At 41.9% G+C, this 23576-nt stretch overlaps 2 protein-coding genes across 4 annotated transcripts in view; both read right to left on the minus strand.

Moving 5' to 3' along the window:
• The window catches only part of snap91a (synaptosome associated protein 91a), a 68483-nt gene extending 50466 nt beyond the window's left edge, over positions 1 to 18017 (minus strand). Inside the window, exon 1 of the mRNA XM_085290853.1 lies at positions 16871 to 18017. Coding sequence (XP_085146979.1) covers positions 16871 to 17000 — 130 coding nt within the window. The 5' untranslated portion in view covers positions 17001 to 18017. The remainder of the gene's footprint in view (positions 1 to 16870) is intronic.
• A 1278-nt stretch (positions 18018 to 19295) lies between these two features.
• dop1a (DOP1 leucine zipper like protein A) overlaps positions 19296 to 23576 on the minus strand; it is a 31881-nt gene continuing 27600 nt past the window's right edge. For all 3 annotated transcript variants that reach the window (XM_085290855.1, XM_085290856.1, XM_085290854.1), the window contains 5 exons: positions 23428 to 23564; positions 23279 to 23334; positions 22999 to 23163; positions 20080 to 20209; positions 19296 to 19911 (listed from right to left, as the gene is read on the minus strand). In XM_085290855.1, the coding sequence (XP_085146981.1) occupies positions 19603 to 19911; positions 20080 to 20209; positions 22999 to 23163; positions 23279 to 23334; positions 23428 to 23564 (797 nt within the window). In that variant the 3' untranslated portion in view covers positions 19296 to 19602. The remainder of the gene's footprint in view (positions 19912 to 20079; positions 20210 to 22998; positions 23164 to 23278; positions 23335 to 23427; positions 23565 to 23576) is intronic.

A 23576-nucleotide genomic window follows, 5' to 3' on the forward strand; every position in this document is an offset into this window, starting at 1 on the left:
TCCGCTGGCTTTTTTGCTTCCTCTGTCATGCTTTCATCATGCAGCAATGATGACTGCGCACGTCCTCTCAAATAGTAAGGCGGTGCACATGCCCACAGCACACGCACGAACACACAAACATGTAAAGTGTGTGAAGGATAATCCCTACAGGGCTGATGAGTCAGCAGCCTGCGTCATCCTACGCTTTTCATCTCTGTCTGTCAGTCTCTCACTCTCTCTGTATTTCCTCCTGTGAGGGTCAGTGCTGCTGTAAGACAGTGATGCAAAATACAAAGCTACTACATCTACTATCTCCATAAAGATTTTGCTTAAATCTACCCTAATCAGCATGTCAGATTCTAGCTGCAGGTTGTGAACATTAAATAAAGAATCTGGTCAGATCTGCTTGTGTGAAACTGTGCAGGATAAAGTCGAAGGAAATATTTCAAAAAGGCATGAGAAGCGAATCCCAATCGTACTGCAGGATAGGAACGTGGGTAGAGTCTCAGTTCAGATTAAGATTCTTAGCAGCAATTCAGCAGGAACTCCTGACTCATTGTCTCCCCTCCTCTTCCCTTTTAATTATTTATACGTGCGAGTATGAGTAGGAACGAGTGACACTGGGGACCCAGCGTAGCTGAGTGCTAGCACGCACAGATATAATCACCCTGACTAACAACTATTTGCATGTTTCGATCCACGTTCCGTGTACTGTGTGCAGAAATATGCAGCAGATGGAATCATAAATATTTTTATGGCATGGCTGCCTGTCTGCACCCTCTCTGCATGGGAAACACCAGCACAGTCCTAGCTTCTAGTCCAGATTCTGGTTCAAATCTTTTGTCATAGTTCACCTGTTGCAACAGTGAAATTTTACTTTTATGTGTAAAAATGAATTCCCAGGTTTGCTGTTAATTATTAGTAGTCAGGTCCACCAAATTCCAAAACTCTCCACATAATCCAGGTTATGTTAAAATCAGTTAGGCTCACGACTCCGTTGATTGAGCTCGGCAGCGTGCTATACACCACTGCATCCGACGCTTTCCATTGTGCTTGGTGATGTAAGGCTTGGATGCAGCTGCTCAGCCATGGAAAATCATTCCATGAAGTTTTCTATGTGCTGTTGTTGAGCTAATCTGAAGACCACATGAAGTTTAGAGGTCTGAAGCGATTGACTCTGGTGAAAGTTGGTGACCTTCAGCATCAATTGACCCTGGTCTGTGATTTCATGTGCCCTACAACTTCGTGGCTGAGCTACTGTCTCTCCTATTCCATTCCAGTTTGTTATAATACTACTAACAGCTGACCGTGAAATATTTAGTAGTGAGGCAATTTAACCACTGGACTTGTTGCACTATCACAGTGCAAATCCTATCACAATATTCACTGTGAGCTCCTGAGAGCGACCCATTCTTTTGAAAATGTTTGAGCAAGCAGTCTGCATGCCTAGGTGCTTGATATACACCTGTGGCCATGGAAGTGAAACACTTGAATTCAATGATTATGGTGGCCGAGTGAATACATTTGGCAATATAGTGTAGCAAACACACATATTTGTGTGGAGGATTCTCGTGTGATGGCCTGCAGTAGCATGGACACACTCAGGCACCTGAAATGCTTAAAGTACAGTTGGGAGGCTTCATTCTGTGGTATTTTGCGAATTACAACCCCAATTTTGGTTTTATTGATTGTTCCTGAAAAATAAATGTAAAACATTCATTATAGCTTAAAAACAGGAGGGTCAGTCTTGTACTGTGGCCACAGTATACCTTATCAGCATACAGCTTGTGTCCTTCATTTAAAGCCTAGGGAACAGTTTAGCCGTTACACAAGGTTATTTGTGACATGAAGATTATAATAGCCTCTACACTATTCCGCACATTTATTATTTTATTTTGTTCGCAAATGTGCATGCGCACACAAACACAGATTTTTCCTGCTCTATTTTACAACCACAGCACCTGAGCCGCCTTTGTGCAATGTACCGAACAAAGACGGGAGATGCATGATCATGTTGTTTCAAAACAGGAGGAGAGAAAACAAGAGATCCGCACCTGTTTGAATAAGAGGAGCTCATTCAAACAGGAGCTCTAAATGACGCGCGTATACATGCAGCAAAAATGATAGCAGACTTCTGTTGCAAAGGTGTTCCCTGAGCAGGTGGTGCTGCTGGATTATATTGACTGGGCTCGATCTTCTCACACTTGGAACTTAACATGTGCTCTGTTGACCTAAATGTTCAGATAACTGTCACAGAATGCTTTATCAGGATGTTCGCAGCATCTGCCACACCCAATAACTCTCAAGTGGCAGGACTCGGATTTCAACTATCTCTTCCTTTAACGCATCAATAACTGTAAGCGATATCAAAACCACTGCATGTGAGTGCAACTGAAGGCACACCACCAAGCATGAGTGCACCACAAGATGCACACATATATGTGCCATAGCGAGGCCTCCTGCACCAACAACACCCTCGACATTTTTCTGTTCTTTTTCATAGATTATTTTTTACCAATGTGTCGAGAGACACTTGGGACATGCCAAGGTGGTTTCCTAGGCAACAGGCTCTGGTGTTTGCAGTGACATCGAGGATGCGGTGAAATTTCTTTGAAATCATCTTCACAGTAGCAAAATGATAGGGGTTATCTAGCCAAAGCCAGATGCATGTGAGTCATACCAGCCTGAACATGGCTGAGAGCAGAAGCGGCTCTGAATCCACATAAATACTCAGCTTTACCCTTCATATAACCAGTGGTTATTTTATCTTGTCATATCCATATACAGTAGCTCCACATTTGAACAGATGATACATAAACATGAATATTGGTTTATTCAGTAAGCAGTGTGAGTGTGTGCATGTATGTGTGTGTGTGTACGCGTGTTTGAGTGTGCAGAGCGTGATACAAGCCATGCTGCATGAGTTTACACATGAATGGACCACGAGAGCGCAGTGGTTATTTATAGCTCCTTTCACCCTTCAGCAACATGTAAGGGGAGGGGGGGGGGTTGTACCCACAATGCACTGCGCTCCATAGTAGCATGGCACCAATGTGGTGTGGCAGCCAAACAAAGAGGAAGCCATTGGGATTCAGACGCTGTGGAGGCTGGAAATGACATCTGAGGAACAAGCAGGCATCCCATATAATGTTGCAGTTACTGCTGGTGGACACAGATAGCAGCGCCGTATGGACGCTTTGGCTTTTGGTGACACTTCACCCCGCTGCTGGTGGAGTTTGTAGATTTGTTTTTTCAGGATCCCACATTCATTTGTTTCTGTATATTAGTGTTTTTTAATAATTGGAAAAACTTATTTTGATCTGGCATTAATGTCCTGATCTTATCTGCTATATCCTGTATAGTGGCTTGTCGCACTTAGCTTGTGTAGAAATATCTACATTTGTGCTGACACTTACAAAAAAAAAAGGCAAAAAAGTCCTGCTATATTCTTATGTTATGATACGATTTGGAATAAAAGAGAAGAAGTTTAAGAAAATGTGATCAAGCACAGTTAGAGTGGGAGACAGGCACTTGGCTTGGTGGCGATTAGTAGGTATTAGCATGGTTAACTAACATGGTGTATTAGTTAGTGATATTACCTTTTTTAGTCTGACTGGCACTCATTAAAGGTGTGCGCTCAGTAAAGGTGGCGGATCAATTTAAATATCGATAGCATCCATACCAAGGATTTTTTTTGGGGGGGGTCACCAGAGATGGGCAGTAATCTGATTACTTTTTTCAAGTAACGAGTAAAGTAAGGGATTACTATTGCAAAATCGGTAATTAGATTACCGTTACTTTCCCGTAGGAACGCTGCGTTGCTGCGTTACTAAAACCGTGATTTTTTTTGCGAGAATGTCTCATGACAGTGACGTAAGCAAGTGCGACGTTGGTGACAGCAGCTGTGTGCAGATCAACAATGGATAATATATCGAGTGCGGGAGAGAGTATGAGCGTGCAGCGTTTAAAGTGTGGAAGTACTGACCTTACTTTGAGTTTGATTCCATAAAAAGTGACAAAAACATTAGCGTCCATCGTGCGTGGGAAGAAAACTTCTTTTTACAGCGAAAAAAACCCCTAAACTTCCGAGCAAGCACCGAGTAGCTGCGACGTGATGGGAAACTCACAGAGACACTCGCGCGGATTCTTCAACTGACCGCAGCACACCTACACCAGGGTAACCCTCCGCCTACCCTGCTCCTGCTTTACAGGTGAAAATAGAGCAAAAGGACCGCTGAGTCTTTGACTTTATTTATTTTCTGCTGTGTTTTACTTGCATCTGTTTGAAAGAGTGAGTGAAAACACAAAAAATATTTTATTTTATGTGCTGGAATGTGTAGAAAATAGCTTTAAATGTTAAACTAATTTATTCAAGTCAGAGAATGTTGCATATAATTAAATGTTTTGCTTGATGCATAAAGTTAAAAGATTAAAACTGATAAAACAAGTTAAAAAAAGAGACTTTTCCATTTGATTACATTTTGTATGATGGATTATGTAGAAAAAGTAGAATTGGGCTGAAAGATCTATCACTTTATCACCTCTTCAGGTTGTAAATCGTGTTTTTAAAAAGTAACTAAGTAACTAAGTAACTAAGTAATTAATTACTTTTGAAAATAAGTAATCAGTAAAGTAACGGGATTACTTTTTGGGGGGAGTAATCAGTAATTAGTTACTGATTACTTTTTTCAAGTAACTTGACCAACACTGGGGGTCACACCTATTATTTTGCCCCAGAAAAGCCGTACCAGATACATGTTTACACAGTACAATATAAATGTGCCCATAGACCTTGAACAGCCTGATTTACTGTGATGATAATATAGTTTGAAATGAACCTTCACTGTTCACTGGACTGGTTCATCGCTCATCATATGACTAATCTTTTCTGTCGGTGAACAGATCTGTTTTTGCCAGCTATATTTACTGATTAGTCTTCCTCTAATTACTCTAATTGTCCTTCCTCTTGCCCACATCCCCTGTATCTGAAAACTGCTGTTGCTATCTGAGATTTAAATTAAACAACAAAAGAAAAACTTACTTATATTAAATCAGTTCTGCCTTCTGTCTTGCTGTGGGCCTTTGCTACACTAGTCAGTGTATTAGCTGTTTATTTCCCCTAAGTATGAGGGTCTTCCCTGTGTAAACAGAAAATTGTCTAGCTTGTGGATTTCTCTTGGGTGCAGCAAGTTGTGCTCTGAGGAAGGTTCAGCAGACAAAGACAAACATCTGTGTGCTGAACCATGTGCTGCAGCCAAGACATTTTTTGTTGTTGACTTTTTTAGGGGGTTGTTGCACTTGTTTTTCTGACAAAGAAACATTTATCTGTGTGTTTGTTACAGAACGTGTGCCCAGAGGTGAGGAAGCACAGAAGAAACATGGTACACCACACATAAGTGTGCACATAGCACCTGGTGATGTTATTTACTCTCTGAGGTCTAATTCAACATAGATGGCACCCTTTAGCAGATCATTACATGAACTAGAGCAGGGCGATATGGCCAAAAATATTTATCACGATATATATTTGAAAATTTGCGATAACGATATAACCGACGATATAATTGATGCGAGACAAAATACAACTCCACAACATTACTAGCGCAAAAAGACAACCTTCCATTTATTTTCACTTAAACAAGAAGCTGGTTTTTATGTACATTAAAGCTTTATAAAAATGTAACAGTGCAAATGCAAATTCCTTGCTGAAAGTTTAACCAAAAGGCATTTCCAGTAGAAATGGGCTGACATATCCTGAGCATAATCATGTATAATATCCACTGAAGTTAAAAAGAGGTGCTTTGCAACATTAAACTGCAGTGTGCAGTACGTATTTTTCGGACCATAAGGTGCACGGGATTATAAGGCACATTAAGCGAAACAAAGCAGTCAGATAAATCAAACTTTATTAAACTCATTCTTCTTGCTTCCTCCACTTCTGTACCATTGATTCATTAATGCTGTATTCTATCACAGCTGCTCTATTCCCATGTTGTTGCAGTATATTAATGACTAACCTCGTATTATGGATGGATTATCTCAGTTGTTCTCCTGACTGAAGTTTGGTCCGTTTACAGCATCCTGCCATGCGATTGCATTTGTCTCTAACCATCAGGAACCTTCACGTTAACTTTTATAAGTGGAAAAGTGTTAGTGTTCGTCCCCCAGCTTCACTGTTTATGTTATGCTAACATAGCTGTGTCGCTAGCGATCACGTAGCACATAATTACATACCAGCTAGCCCAACTTCAGTAACCCTACAAACGTCACTGCTGTTTAGTTTCCTGTCTTCATTGATGTTGGAAGTGATAGCAGAGCTGTACGTTTGATTTTTTTCAGAAATCTCTCAGTCAGAACATGCTATATCATGCTTAGGTAACTAGCGAAACTAGCGAGCTAACTTCCGCTAGCTTCCTGCTAACTTCTTAAATGTAATAACTTTTGTTTTCATGGATGCCTGGAAGTTAAACTTTATAGTTACACCTGGTAAAGCAGCAACGCTGATCGTTTTATTAAAGATGAAAGAATTTAGACAGTTTTTAACTCTCAGTGATGCTGCAGTGTTGTTTGACCTGAAGCATACGGAGTTTAGGACCCAGATTACTCCCAGATTTAAGAGCATCTTAGTCCGACAAATACGACAATAACAACGCCCGCTTGCATGTTCTGCAAAGAAATGTGCTTTGTTGTGTATCTGACGGACAAACACCAAACCAGTTCCGCATCACTGAAGTTGCACCATTTTTACAAACCAATTCTGGTTCATCTGTTTCACTCAACAATCGGCCATGTGCGCATGAAAACAAAGGCACTGCGCATGCGCGTTTTACTCCCATTCTATCGCGATATTTCATTTTCCTATCGTTGCTTAACATTATACCGGTATTACCGTGAACGGTATAATATGGCCCAGCCCTAACATGAACTACTACATACTTTTAAATACAAGCGCGTTCATGCTCACAGGTGTGCACACGGGTGCTCACACACACACAAACTACACCCTTTTTGGCTCCTACCTCAAAGCACACTGTGCGCTGTCGATCTTACGTGCTGCACAATAATGTTTAATATTTAGTATTTACTGTTATATTCCCATAGATCATCGTGATGTTGTTTATTCTATTGCTCTCGTTTTCTTCTGCTTGTTTTCCATTTTTTTTTCGTTCTCAACAGGTGATCCAGGTGATTGATACATGTATTTTTTGTCTGCTTATTTTGTTGGTTTTTGTTTTTTGCCCTCTTCTCCGCTGTTTTTCTTTCCCTCTTTCTTTCTCCCCAGTCAAGTCTGTCCCGTATTTAGCAAGTGAAAATAAAATAAAATAAACAATAAAAGGTGAATCAAATAGACCATTACGGCAAGGCTGGGATGGTCCATTTGGTAAAGTAAATCCGTTGGGCATCTTTCTTCGCCTACGCCTAAGTCTGTGGCGCTTCATTAAGGTATTAAGGCAGACATGTATGTTAACTAATCATGTTATTCTTTTTATCCTCATTATATCACTATATGTGTTTTTTCTTCTTTTTCTTTGCAAGCTAGATATTCCTTCTGCAGAACAAAGTAATCAGTTACTATTAGCATCACTGTCTGATAAACACTTATTTACAGACTTGCAAGGCAAAACATTTCAGTGACCTCAAACTGCATCTGTGCTACAATTTGTTTAGGAACATTTAGTTATAAACCACAATGTACACATAATATACATGTGATGTAACGTACACGTAAGGTGACAGGTTGTTAGCGGAGATCAGCTAGTAGTGCTTGTAGTATACAATATTTGTAAGGATTTGAATGTTAATAAAATAATTCCCAAAAGCTATATAGATACTGATACCCTAAGCAATTCATATATTAAGTTTAATCAAGATTCACTAACAAGGACTTAAGGAACGGACTACATACGTACATATGATAATTATAGTAAGATTATTATTATCATTATTATTATTATGCAACTTCATTGTCAAGATTTAGGAGAACAGTTTAATAATAACTAACATGATTACCAAAGGTTAGAGTTTTGGTCAGGGTTAGGGCCATTATCAATGATAACATTGAACTTAGTGGGTTCAACTAAACTCTTAAGAATCAACAGAAGCAGTAACAAACTACTGAAAACAATCTAGCCTTGAAGTAGTTTTGAAGTAGAGTCACATTTTCTTGTGACACTTTGCTTTTTATTGCAAATGTCAGATCCTGAAGCAGATAGAAGGAGCAGCCTAATAAAACAGCAGGAAACCCTAGCCTCCCTGCATTATTGATATGCAGCCCTGGGTACAGACATGCCTCTTTACTGTGGGAGATTCTGCTGTTGTTTACCTGCATACCAGAACAAAGGAGTGTACGCTTGCATCCAGTCCTGCCCATTTAAGCACAATAACCCCCTCTGCCCCAAAAGATTCATCTTCACTGTAATCGGCATGTTTTCATTCTCAGGCTAGCAAACTCAAGGGCACTGCGACCTCTAAAGAATATGAGTAATAGGCCTGAGAGGGAGGGTAAGAGGTGGGAGGAATTAAGAGAAAAGGAGCAAATACTTTCAATCTGGTGCTCACATTTAGAGTAGATGGTCGGATAACAGCGGCATGGGGGATCCATAACCCGGCTCATTAATCTGGACACACACTGTTGGTAGAAGAGTGCACCTCCCACACATTGCTTGACATTAGAAAGACTTTCGGAGGCTTTTGCAGAGCCCCGCTGTGCGATCAGCGCAGCAGTACATGGCCAGCCTTCTCAACAACCTCCTTTTACTCTTGCACTTGTTCTCTGAAGCTCATCATTAGGCAAACACTGCACTCGAACAGTATACAGAAGAGAAGAAGAACGAGTGGGAGTAGAGATGATGCAGGAGAGTCTGAATAAATAAAATGAATATCACAGTCCATAACTATTTGGACATTGCGTCAGTATAAGAAAAGGAAGAATTCTTCCCCAGCTGCACCATTTTAAGCAAAAATCTTTAAGAGTTATAAAGGGAACTGGTCCATCACAATTTCCAAGCACAAGAATACAGAATGGCAAGCTTGCAGGTAGAAATCAGAAAGCTTTTGTTGTTTTTTAGCTTTGAAATACAGTGAAATTAGGAGTGAAGTTGATAATGAAACCATGGAGAATGAGTATTGCTGAGTAAAAAAGCAAAAACGAAGCAGGTAAACAAAATGTAAACACTGTTAAACTTGATAGAAAGAAGAAAGTGTGGTTAAAAAGAAGGAACAATTCTTGAGATGAAGCAGGCTCAAGGCTTGGGTACGTCTGGCTGCCAATGGAACTGCCAGCATGTTGGCACTTTTGGGTGATTGCACTGCGGACGAAAGCCACGGGACGGATGTAGAGGTATACGGGAACATGCTGACATGCTGTGTTCAGCCAAATGTGGCAAATGCTTTGGACAAAATTTCATAATTAAAAAATTCGAAATTGCTAAACAGGCAACTTTTAGCCCTTTTACATTAGTTTGTACTCCGGTTAGTTCTGCACAGCTTGAAACGTATTTGGGGTTTTCCATTAGGCAGTAATACCTGGTAATAACCAGAACCCTAAAACCACATTTTGAGTCTCAAAAATGCCTTCAAATTTTTCAGGACCGGCATTTTGTCCCCAAATTGGTGACGGTTCGTCCCAACAGGTATAGTGGCATGCCAATTTTTGGTCACCACAAAGTTTTTTCAACAAACGTGCACACACACACTCACACACTGTGACAACAGCAAGCTGTCGCAGGTGTCAAAAACAGTAAGATTACAGCACTAGATTGTACTCGTAGCTCACAGGATCTAACCGAAGCAGCATGAAAATGTACACTGCAGAAGCAGCCAGCACTTTCTGTGACGATATCCACACTGACAGCACAGGGTCAACAAGTGGAGGTGCTTAAAAAGATGTCACTTTGTGTCAACTTTACTGAGATATTTCAGGCATGCCAAGCCTCTGCTGTTACAGAGAAAACTGGGCATGTCTTCAGCATTTCCACCATGCTTGGAATTACGGCCAAGTCTCTGAATCCCACTGAAGATAAGCTAAGCCATGCTAACCTGCCTGTGGCTTCATATTTGCTACAGATACAGAAGTAATATCACTCTTTGCATCTAATGCTATGCGGGAAAGTGTGCTTCCCAGAATGCTCACTCTGGATTAATCCCTCAGTGCAGAGACATGAATCTAAATTGTAGGTGTGAAGGATCGCCTGTCTCTCCATGTTTGCCCTGTGAAAGGCTAGTGACTTGTTCAGGGTTGCCATTCTATCACATTTGCACATGGAAAATCATAAAAACAAATATCCATAAGATGGATATTTTACAGAGATATTGTCTGCACTAGACCGCCTTTATTTAGGGCAAATAAAGTTGAACATTGACCATGTAAACGAATACAGACACGCTTCAAGCCCCTTCCCCCATCCTCCATCCTATGAGGAGGCAGGAGGCCTCTCAAACATGGTAACACATTGATGGTGACTCATGTTGTGGTAACAGCACCATAGCAGCCAAAGGGGACTCAGCACGCTGTTTACGTTTCTCCCCGCCTCCAACACACACACACACAGAAGGTATTGTATCCTGTGTTTGCTCTAAGCAGAGTATAATCGTGTCTCTGGGTAAAAAAATGAAAAACCCCCTGTTCATCAGAGTGACTGGATTTAGAGCGGTGGGAGAGCTGGTGATAATGATTGCAGAAAAAAATGGACAGAATGTCAGCTGTGACGCTTAATCAGGTCATTATAATCAACATTGCAAAGGTTTAAATATTGTGTAGATATAGAGAAGCAAAGAGAAGAGCAGGTGGAACATGATGCCATACATTTCTGAAAATATAACCTTCAAACTGTAAACCTGTTATAGCTCCCTAAACAGCATGAGGATTAAGAGGTGAGGGGCAACATAAGCAGTGGCAGCTAGAGATGGAGGCTATTAGGAACAGCAGCAGGAGTTGTGGTGCCCGTCCCTGAAAACAAAGAAATCTTCATTTAGCAGATGTTAAAATCCTGTTACACTAGTTATCTAGTTGCTTCCCTTCAGGCTGCAGAAACCCTGTGTGTCCTCTGATCCACACGCTAGGCCTGTATCTAGTTGAAATTGTTGACCAACTGCGCAAAGAGATGCATTGAAGCACTGCTCATAAACTCCTAATTTCTAAGGCAGTGAAAAAGAAAACTGTCTTTGCAGGTAATAACAAAACGGACCTGATGGTTGAAGTAGTTTTGTCGCAGTTGCTGTTTCAATGTGCTACGGTGGCAGATGTTGAGTAATCCACCGACTCCAATCAATCTAGGCAGAAAGAACCAAAGCGGCATCTCGAACACGCCCACAATGGAGGAGCAGCATCAGATGCGGTGGCATTTCTCTACTCAGCCGCCGCCTCTTTAAAATTCTAATATTTCAAAACAGCAGCATCTCACCGTCATCCCACACATCTCTGTTTCATACATTGATAAGTGTGGTGAACATGGCTTGCTTGTGTCATTTCTCACTCCACTGTGAACCTCTGAGCGTACGTGCGTGCCAGCATGGCAGATGGCCACACTAATAACATTTCTACTGATTCATTTAAACTTAAAGTTAGCCTATGTAATTTACTGAAACATTAACACATTTGTAAAAAAAAATACATTTAACCCCTAATTGTGCACATATAGTTCAGGAATTGTGCTTTCACACAGATGTCCTCATCTTCACACCAAAACAATGAGAACACCTGATATTAATTCATTTTTATTAAGTTTATTTATATAGCACCGAATCACAACAACCGTCGTCTCAAGGTGCTTTATACTGTAAGGAACAGACTCTACGATAATACAGAGAAAACCCCAACAGTCAGACAACCCCCTATGAGCAAGCACATGTCGATGGTGGGAAGGAAAAACTCCCACTTAACAGGAAGAAACTTCCAAGAGAACCAAGCTCAGGGAGGGGCAGCCATCTGCCATGACTGGTTGGGGGTGAGGGGAACATTAAATGTGCCTGCTTGACTTTTCTGCTGTTTATAAAAAAATGCCAGAAATTCTGGTGAGCATATTTCCTTCCTCATAAAAGCTGGATTTTAAATTAGCTTGAAATCTCTTAAGCGTGTTTGCAGTGACTCTTTGTTTATGGCACACGTTCAGTGCATATTTAAGATTTTGTGCGACTGACACAAACTACCAGACTTTTTAGAAGTGATCTTTGTACACTGCTATAATCCTCATCCCCTTTAAAACTTTGGCCCATTAAAGCACTTGACTCCCAGCTGCACCTCCTCACTTGGATCCACATGCAAGTCTATTCATGCTGGGATGCTGCCAAAGGTTTGTGAATGCACACATGCAGACACGTGCTTGTGTGTTTGTGTGGAGGATATCAAGATCCATCTGTAAGACACACTCATAGCATGTGGGGTGTCGGGCAATCTGTGCTGCTGCCTGAGCACTAATCTTTTAAGAGTTTAAAAGACTTCCGATCTGCATCTCAGTCATCTGTCAGGCTCTTAAAAAAATTTTTTTTTTTAAAGTGATATCAAATAGTTGCTAAGCCTCCACAGACACACTTTACTGAACTATTCATCATTGTGTTTTGTTTTCTCCAGCCTTTTAAAAACCCAAGGTAAAGAGGCATGAACCTGGAGACATGTCTGCTTATATTCTCATCCCACTCTTTTCTAATACCATCTATTTATTGTGCTTTTCATCCTCAGAAACACTACAGCACCTGATTCAGTCTGAATACAGTAACTTCTAATTTTCTCCTGTCTCTCTATCTCACTGCACGGTTTGGGGATCACAGCTTGTGGAGCTTACTCCCCTGGATGTCACTTGAACCAAACGAACACACATTTGGCTGTCAGTGGAACAATCCATGAGAGATATTTTTAGACCTTGAGCACACAGCTCCTAACACAAAGTGCCCTTTTACAATTCAGCATGTTTTCTCCCCTCCCTTTTTAAATGACTTGCAGAGTGAAGTTAGTACATGTTTAGTGTATCATTTTGCACTGACAACAGACTGACCAACTACAAACATTATCTATTCACTTGGAGAGGGACAAAAAATGTGCTGCTGTCAGGTTTCAGGCAGAGTGAGAAGCAGCGCGTCACATTACAAGCCAAAAAGCTCCCAAAATGAAATACAACAAGGATTTGATATGCAAGAAGGCAATCAGTTATATCATTGCAGCATCTTTATGTTATTAAAATATGTAAATTGCTTCAGTAATAGAGTATCCTAGAGCCAAATACACATACATAAATCCATGTGATTGTGTGGATGACAGAGTGTATTTCCAGGGGTATTAATGGATGCCAAGCATGTCGATATAAAACAGGACTACAGCGGTGTTGGAGGATCTTGGCAACAAGTTTCACTGATGATTATGATGCATCTTTCTGCTAGCGGTAAAAGTAGACATTTTTTCTCCAAGCAGCACACTGGGTAAATGTCAGCTATGGGTAAAACAGGATGTAATGTCAAACAATGTAACCTAAGGCTGCTTCTCCTGCAGAACAAATTACCTTTGTCACATACAATGAAGCAGTTTGATTGAAAAAAACAGTATGAACTCAAGAGCTCCATGAATTTAAAATGTTAAATTAAAATAAGTTCAGCTAAAAGATTTTCAGGTCTTCTTTTTTTTTTTTTTTTCTTTAGCATGTTGGCACTTGTAGCAGAGATTTTAAAAGCTAAATGGTACTAGCTTAAAGTTACAGTAAGCTATGCTAATGCAACTTATTTGTAAGAGTTGAAACAAGGAGTTTTACCTCCATGCATGTTCTGCCTGTCACTGCCAAATTCCTTTTAATATATAGTTTTTATTTATTTTTAATATCGTGGGGGAAGCATGTTTAAAATGAAATGTTTAACTTTAACATAAGATAAAATAACCTAACAAGGCTGTTAGCTTAGTGTAGGAGCAAGCTAGGTGTTTTACTTCTGTGAATGGCTACAGACAGGTTTTTATGTGTGCAGTTAGGTCCACAAGCTGTTGGAAAAAGACACATTTTTGTATTTTTTTTGCCTATACACCAACATGGTAGATTCAAACAATCAATATGTGACTGAAGTGTAGGCTTTGCAGACTTTTAATAAAGACTGAAAATTAATTGGACAATTGAGTGACGATTAGTTGAGGTGAGGCCTGTTCCCAGTGAAGCAGACGTCTGAAGTTGGTTTAAAGTGTTGAATTTGTATTTGATAGCTTATCACTGTATTTCAATATGATGCCAAAAGCACAAGACATAATAAGGCTGAAAAATCAAAATAAACCTATTAGAAAGAGAAACTAGGAAAAACTTTATGGACGCAGCCGAATCAACAATCTGAATTATTCTTAAAAACAAGGACCTGGCAGCTCAGCAACACCAAAAGACCTGAAAGACCACAGAAGACAACTGAAGTGGCAAATTATTTCCATTATTAAAAAAAAAAAACATTTTCACAACATCTAACCCAGTCAAGAACATCCTCACACAGGAAGAGGTATCACTGTCACATAGTCTATAATAAAGAGACACCTTCATAAACAGATATATGCAGAGATTACAACAAGGTGCAAACCTCTGGTTACACTCAAGAACAGGAAGAGCAGATTAGACTTTGCCAGAAAACATCTAAAGGAAAATCTGCAACAAAAAAAAATGAAGAAGAAGAAGAAGACAAAAAAAGTGGATGGTGAAACCAAGATGAACTTGCAGCTGAATGATGGGAGAAGTATTGCGAAAGAGAGAAACACCTCATGATCCAAAGCAACACTATCTGTCAAACACGGCGGAGGAAGCATCATGGCATGGGCATGTATGCCTGGACACTGATAGACAATGATTTCACCGTTATATTTCCAACCCTGGTGATTCTGCCTGTTTAAAATTACACAAACAATAATTTCCCTGTCAGGGGGCGGGGTCTGTGACAGAGTATTTTGGGTTATTTTGTATTAGTTCATCGTAGTTGAAGTTTAGTGTAGTTTATGTTATCGTCCATGTCTCCTTATTTATGAGTCTTTTTCTGTTTGTCGTATGTTATCTCCTTGTCTAGGTAGGTTCCCCTTGCGTCTCTCTCCTCTTTGTCCCTCTCTCACTCCGACTCTCTGTCTCTTGTATCAGTGTGTCCCAGTTCACATCTCTCCATGTTTCCTGTTTTACTTTGAAAGTCTGTGTTTCCATGTTCAGTGTGTTTAGTTTTGCTTCCCCTGTGGCGTCAGGTTCATTGTGTCAGCTGTGTTTCCCCAGGTGTTTCCACTTCCCTCATTACCCTTCTGTGTCCTCTATCTCCCTCTGTTCCCCCTCTGTTGGGTCGTCTCTTTGTCTCGCGTCATGTACTTCCGGTCTCAGGATTATTTTCATGCTTCGGTTCAGGTTCATGTTTCTTGTCACAGTTTTCAGATGTACCTGTTCTGATTCATGTTCAGGTACCATGGCATAGTTTTCATGTTAGTTTTAGTTCATCCCAGTTTAGGTTTTAGTTTAGTTTTTCCCCAGCTCACCTTGCCTTGTTTTCTGTTTGATATCACCCTTAATAAACGGCTTGCTTTTTGTTATACTTCGTTTTTCTCTCACATGTCTGTTTTTGGGTCCACACCTCAAACACATCGGCCATCCGGCCGTAACTCTTCCCCCATTAGTTTCTGTCTATATAGATGCCTATAACCTCAACAATTCAGTGACTTGCACTCACTGACCTCTCACCAGCTTGTTTCAATAACTTCCTAATGTTTCCAATTATTCCAAAACCAAATAAATGCACTAAATCGTTCATTTTGGGGGCAAAAGGTTCCTTGGATAAAAATCCAGTCAGGGATCACGGATTTCATTGGTGTAGGAAGAGGACTGAGGACATTCCATGTATTTCTATTTATGCCAAGTCTTTATGTTTCCCAGATGTGATGCATGGATGGTGTTTATATTATAGACAAATTGATTTTGTGTGTTGAATATCTTAATACAAGCTGTATTATATCATTGTGCAGAAAAAGCAAAAGGCTGTGTTATTCACATGTATGTGTTCAGATCAAATGCACAAGCTTGGTCTGTTTTTTGCATATTTATTGGCAAAAATACTTAAAGGCCTTGTGTCATTCATTTGCATCCTGAAAAAAACCCACTCTAACTGAAACCTCCACCTTTGCTGTGTTCACTATTATCTATTCTGCACATGAGTCATTGGAGAGTTCAATCTACTTTATGTATGGATGACCACTGGGGATATTGACTGTCCCTGAAATTGTGTGTTATCAGTAAATACAGCCCCATTCCATCCTTTCCAAAAAGCTAATAGCCTTTTTTTTTTTTTATTGAATTGGCACCGCCTGCTCCTTCATTTGACAACCCTGTTCGTGCAATGAAAGACATCTAGAAACTGCACCAAGAAACGAAAAAAGAAATCTGTGATAAATATGTTGGCAGTTTTTTCAGTGCTACCATAGAGGACAAGGTCTCAGGCAACAACCCCACCTGTGTGCTTAGTAGTACTGAAACTACTTTTAGCCTTTTAATTATGCAGTAACTAGCATAAGAGCAGCATTGGAGGGAGAGATAGCATGCAATCAGAGGGACTTTTATCTGTAAGTATCTGGTTGGAGACTTTGTGGTTTCCCTATTCTGGCTCTACACTAATGCACAGTCAGCGGGTGAGAGGCCATGTAATTATATATTAACTTTGGCTTGGTCAGTTAAGACTGAAAGCAGTTCCTGTTGGTGGTCTTTCGGTAGTACGTGTGTGTATGTGTGTGTGTGTGTGTGTGTGTGTGTGTGTTCATACACGTGAGTATATACTATGACTTGAAACCCATCCAAGCATATTAAGACACGCTGGAGTAACGGATGTGGGGGTGGGGGGCAACCATCATGGCTTTGGTGCAAGGCCTAGTTGTGCATGACAAGGATAGATGGAGGGGTTACTTAGACGTAGATGTACTCACACTCCAAGTGTTTCTTCTTCGGGGCTGTCTGTTCGTGCGTGGTGGCTTTGCACACCGCTCGGCACACCTCGGATCCCGTCAGGCTGTACTGAGCCGCGGCGATGCGGTCCGTCAGCGTCTGCCCCGACATCTTCTCTCCGCGGAGTACAACCAGCAAGCCTCCAATATGGTCCTACCCCCCCCCTACTCACACACACACACGCACGCCGGAATGAGCGAGCAGCCTCAGTAATCCCAGCCGCCCTCGAGAACACCACACAGACACAGGCTCCAGGAAAAGAAATATTAGGGCACTTTCTAAAGAGCCGCAATTGATTTGAGTTGCATAACAAGCGGAGAGCTGGTATTCCCACTCAGATCTGCTGGATCTGCATGCGTTTCTGGAACAATCATGAACTGACTTTCTTCCCTGAATTCCAGTATCCGGTGATAACTACAGTCTATATGCAAAAAAAGGGGGGAAGGGGAAAAAAGGAGAGGGCAAAAAAGTAAAACGCTAATCCAGGTTTTAATTCAGTGTTTTCCCCTCCGTTTTTTAATGAATTTCTTACTGTTCCGCGTTATGGTCGGACAGCCTCCCTCACAATGCCGTCCTCCCTGGATGATGCTTCTCTCTTGCCTCCCCTCCTCCCTGTCTTCCTTCCGCTTGTCTCCTGGATAATCCTTACCACCACCACCAGTCTGACAGTCCCTGAGTATCAGCGGGGCGTGCAGGGGAACATCATCATCTTCATCCCACACCATCCAGTGCAGCGTTTTTTTTCTCTGTTTGTTTGTTTTTCTCACTCTCTCCTTCTCCTTCTGCAGCCCTACGCTTCCTCTGCGCCTTCCTCACCGTCAGCTCCGGGGATGCGCGCTTCAAACCGGGTCGTTGGATGGCGGTGCTTTCGGTGGACTTACATCCTTCCGTTTATTTAATTATTATTTTATTTATATTTCTCAACACGCCCTGCCCCCTCCTTTGAGTCAGGTGACGCAGTGTTACCAACCCCACTGCAGCCTCTTTTATCGCGAGAGCTCAAGGGAGAAGCGAGCGAGGTGGGGAGGTGGGCGAATGGGGTTGCTGCGTGAGGATGTGAAGGGTTAATACAGCTACTCTACAGGGTTTTGGTGCCTGTCATGCTGCTTCCGTACTACGAAGGTCATAAGAAGCGTGCAGCTTCAGGGAGCACGATTTTATATAACCACGCGCAGCCAATCAGCGGATTCGGCCCTGTCCGTGGTGCTGAAGTCTTCTGGCGTCGTGCTCTCAATCACATTTTCTGATCAGCATTATGCAGTTCTATCAGTCGTTTTTCATAAAAATGTACATTAAAATGTGTTAATGTACATTGGAAAGACCTACATATAAAATACAATACTTGTTCATGGCACTTAGAAATGTATTTTAAATATATTTATTTTTAATAGGGTATAATAACAGCTGTGACCTCTCTCCCATCTGACAGCGCTCATCTCTCAGTTATCAAATCAGACTACTCTGGAGAAAAAATGGGCAAGGATTTCAGTCTGTAGATGTGCAAAGCTGGTAGAGACATACCCTAAAAGACTGGCAGCTGTAATTGGTGGTTCTACAAAGTATTGACTCAGGGGGCTGAATAATTACCCACACCCCACTTTTCAGTTATTTATTTGTAAAAAATGTTTGGAATCATGTATGATTTTCGTTCCACTTCTCACGTGTACACCACTTTGTATCGGTCTTTCACGTGGAATTCCAATAAAATTGATTCATGTTTGTGGCTGTAATGTGACAAAATGTGGAAAAGTTCAAGGGGGCCGAATACTTTTGCAAGCCACTGTACGTAGCTGCTCAGGCTACTGTTGTTAGGACTCCCTTGCAGACAATGTTTGTTTTGCTCCTCTCCTGCTGAGTGTCTACTCAATGTAGGTGGAGTTGACCAACAGGAACTTAAAAGGGTACCATCTAAAGTCCATACTGATATGGTCATCTCAGAGACAAACTGACCTCTTGACTGCCTTTGTGGTGTCGCTGCTTTGCATCTTAAATGGAATTATCTGACAAGAATGGCTTTCTGTGCAGTAGAGAAGTCTTTGCTTCAGTTTTGGTTTTAGGCATTTTCTAGTATTTTATTACCCCGTTACTGCACTAAACAGCAGGTAGGTGTGTCTGTGTATTGCGCTCACACATTTTTCTATGTTCTCTAGCATCAGCTGATAACTTAGGACTCGACCCTTTTTGAGTAACTGTAGTCATGGCTGGCTCCAGAAAAACAAGATTCCGATGACGACAAAGCTAATGTGGAAACCAACGGGCAATGGGGTAGTGGCTGTCTATCTTTTATACACAGTCTACACCTGCTCAGATGAGAATGGAGAAGAGACTGAAGAGACTTAGACTGAATGGCAGGGGCGTAGTGTAAGTTCTTTCTTAATATTTAGAAAGAGAACAACATAGCTGATGTAAACTTCTCATTAGAAATCTTTATTAAGTCACATCGATATGGAATGGCACAGCATTTTCACTTTATCCTAAAGGACTCACATGAAATGTTGAAAGTCATCAAAGCTGCTCCATATATACAAATAATTAAAATCAATAAAGTAGCTTTTAAAAGAAAAATCATTATAAAAAAAAAAAAAAAAAAAAAAGAATGTACAAACTCCTCCCCAAGTTTATAGTCCCATATAGTTTTTTTAATGTACAGGTTGAGGTTCACTAGTGTTGATCAGTTGTGTGTTAGTTCCCTCTCCCTCCGCTTGTTTTGACCTCACGTCTTGATGAGCCCCTCTAGAAAGTCTTTTTCAACCATCTCCTCAATGTTTTGTCGAGCTCGACTCCAGAACACTTTCTGGCTCTCCAGTTTGTGGCCCTCCTTGTGGCTGGGGAAAGAGGCATCTGTGCGGTTGTGAGCGTAGGCGGGGCCTGAGCGGCTGCTGGCCTTGCTGCTGAACACCTGGCTGAGCAAGTTGAAGAAGGGCAGCAGCTGCTCCATACTGCGGATCACGTAGAGGGTCAGCATTAGGTGACCTGGCTCCCAGGACAGGGTTTGGGTGGAGCAGTCCTCTTCTGGGTTTTTCTATGAGGAGGAGGCAAATAATTTACTGAAGCTGAATATTCACCTGCCAACCCGCAAAAACTACAATTTGCAAAACAGCCTCTTTTAACAAGCACTTTCCTCTTTGTAAAAGGCACTCATTTATCTTCATTATTTAATAACCTGTGCAGACAAGAGAAGATGAGATACCTTGGCTCGTTTCCTCAGCAGCTTCACTAGTCGGACAATGTAGGGCTTAAACTCTCTCTGGTGAATCCCCTGACGTCTCACTTCCAACCCCGAATCGTCTGACGCCTCTGGGATGAAGGCCCAGCGATACCTGTAATGAGGCGTGACATACTCAGATTGACTCAGAACAGCTTTAAAGGAGTGAAATTCACATAATCAATTATCACAATGTACCCTTCCACATCTCAAATACTGACACACAGGCACACACTTCTACCTAAACAAATTACAGTGGGGCAAAAAAGTATTTAGTCAGCCACCGATTGTGCAAGTTCCCCCACTTAAAATGATGACAGAGGTCAGTAATTTGCACCAGAGGTACACTTCAACTGTGAGAGACAGAATGTGAAAAAAAAAATCCATGAATCCACATGGTAGGATTTGTAAAGAATTTATTCGTAAATCAGGGTGGAAAATAAGTATTTGGTCAATAACAAAAATACAACTCAATACTTTGTAACATAACCTTTGTTGGCAATAACAGAGGTCAAACATTTACTATAGGTCTTTACCAGGTTTGCACACACAGTAGCTGGTATTTTGGCCCATTCCTCCATGCAGATCTTCTCGAGAGCAGTCATGTTTTGGGGCTGTCGCCGAGCAACACGGACTTTCAACTCCCGCCACAGATTTTCTATGGGGTTGAGGTCTGGAGACTGGCTAGGCCACTCCAGGACTTTCAAATGCTTCTTACAGAGCCACTCCTTTGTTGCCCGGGCGGTGTGTTTTGGATCATTGTCATGTTGGAAGACCCAGCCTCGTTTCATCTTCAAAGTTCTCACTGATGGAAGGAGGTTTTGGCTCAAAATCTCACGATACATGGCCCCATTCATTCTGTCCTTAACACGGATCAGTCGTCCTGTCCCCTTGGCAGAAAAACAGCCCCATAGCATGATGTTTCCACCCCCATGCTTCACAGTAGGTATGGTGTTCTTGGGATGCAACTCAGTATTCTTCTTCCTCCAAACACGACGAGTTGAGTTTATACCAAAAAGTTCTACTTTGGCTTCATCTGACCACATGACATTCTCCCAATCCTCTGCTGTATCATCCATGTGCTCTCTGGCAAACTTCAGACGGGCCTGGACATGCACTGGCTTCAGCAGCGGAACACGTCTGGCACTGCGGGATTTGATTCCCTGCCGTTGTAGTGTGTTACTGATGGTGACCTTTGTTACTTTGGTCCCAGCTCTCTGCAGGTCATTCACCAGGTCCCCCCGTGTGGTTCTGGGATCTTTGCTCACCGTTCTCATGATCATTTTGACCCCACGGGATGAGATCTTGCGTGGAGCCCCAGATCGAGGGAGATTATCAGTGGTCTTGTATGTCTTCCATTTTCTGATGATTGCTCCCACAGTTGATTTTTTCACACCAAGCTGCTTGCCTATTGCAGATTCACTCTTCCCAGTCTGGTGCAGGTCTACAATACTTTTCCTGGTGTCCTTCGAAAGCTCTTTGGTCTTGGCCATGGCGGAGTTTGGAGTCTGACTGTTTGAGGCTGTGGACATGTGTCTTTTATACAGATGATGAGTTCAAACAGGTGCCATTCATACAGGTAACGAGTGGGGGACAGAAAAGCTTCTTACAGAAGACGTTACAGGTCTGTGAGAGCCAGAGATTTTCTTTGTTTGAGGTGACCAAATACCGTAATTGTCGGGCTATAAGCCGCTACTTTTTGCACAAGCTTTGAACCCTGCGGCTTTTAGTCAGGTGCGGCTTTTCTATAGATTGTCCATGATTTTTGTGATATCGTAAGACGATTTGTTTTGTTTGTTCCGCTGTTGTACGGCACTACGTTGCCTGGCGGAAGGATCGGGGTTCAAGAGTGGTATGTTGGTCACATGTCCATCCGCCAGGCAACATAGTGCCGTACAAGTAGCGCGAAAAACAAACTTCAAAGTAGCGCTACGCGTTCAGCGGGAGTCGTGGATGACGAGCGGCGATAAACTTGCGAAAAGCAAGTTGTGCTCAACTCCACCGGTGGATCCTGACAGCGTGGAAAAGTGTGAAAACATCCACGATCACCAACGGATTTCGAAGGGCTGGACTGCTGCATGATGAAGAGGAGGACACCGCCACGGCCCTTCAGAGGGTGTTCGACTCCGACACTGACAATGACAATGAGGATTTCTTTGGTTTTGAAAGTGACAACGAAGGAAAGAAGCTGAGAGTGGATGACGAAGCCATCCTGAGCCTGTTCGTTTCCGACACTGGAGAAGAGGACTTTGGTGGTTTTAGAGCGCAGGAAGATGGTGGTGAATGACTGACTTTTCTTCTTGTTAAAGCCGTGTCACTGCACCTGAGCCTAAAAGGTAGGCCGAATCTATTTTTCTGGTGTGCTGTAGGTTATTGTTATGTAATACATTTGTTACTCATTTATGAAGCACAGCACATGTGCAAATATGTACCCATAACTTGTTTTTCAAAATATTAATAAAAGGGGTGTGTCTCCAAACAGCCATCTCTTTCCTGACAATTCCCTTTGTGCATATTCTCTTACATATGATGAGTCAATATTGAAACACCTGCGGCTTTTGGTCAGGTGCGGCTAATGTATGTACAAAACAGGATTTTCCCCTGATTTTAGCTTGTGCGGCTAATATTCAGGTGCGCTTTGTAGTCCGGGAAATACGGTACTTATTTTCCACCCTAATTTACGAATAAATTCTTTACAAATCCTACCATGTGGATTCATGGATTTTTTTTTCATATTCTGTCTCTCACAGTTGAAGTGTACCTCTGGTGCAAATTACTGACCTCTGTCATCATTTTAGGTGGGGGAACTTGCACAATCGGTGGCTGACTAAATACTTTTTTGCCCCACTGTATGTCTGTTATTGAGTCCCTGATGATGACATGCAAGCTAGTGTCTGTACTGACATCTGAAACTGAGGCAGGCTCTCGGGAGGCAGCGCCAAGGCCAGATCCAGAAGCTTGCAGGCAGAGAGATAGAGGTTGAGCCAGCGTTGACTGTTGTAGGAGGTGGAGAAGCCGTTCCCTCCAGAATAGGTGGTCTCTAGCCCAGCCACAGATGGCCCGGATGTCCTACAGGTGAACAGGGTTTTGTTTAAAAAACAAAAAAACAGGAAGACAGGAGTGAGTTGTCTGTGATGTACATTTACCATCACAGACCAGTTTGTTATAACAAGACATTGTATACCTTGATATGTCCTCATCTGCTGTCAGCTCCTGCTCCATCAGTAGAAACACCTGAACCTGCAACATACAAATGTGTGAGTGCATCAGTTTGGGTAAAACACAGGCACAGCTGCAGCAGGGGTCAGATTTTATGTAGCCTGTATTGCTAACCAGCTCAGTGATCATGGTGGGCCACAGAGAGGTGAGGTGCTGAGGTGACATGCGCAGCAGCAGCACTCTGAAGAACAGGAACACCTGAGCATGAAGGATGGGCACCTGAGGCAGACGCAAGCTCTCCACGAGACGCTCTGTGGACACAC

Source organism: Mchenga conophoros, linkage group LG11 (assembly GCF_057382185.1).
Source record: "Mchenga conophoros isolate Kocher_MC1m ecotype Shallow Benthic linkage group LG11, M_conophoros_male_GT1.1, whole genome shotgun sequence".
Classification (NCBI taxonomy): domain Eukaryota; kingdom Metazoa; phylum Chordata; class Actinopteri; order Cichliformes; family Cichlidae; genus Mchenga; species Mchenga conophoros.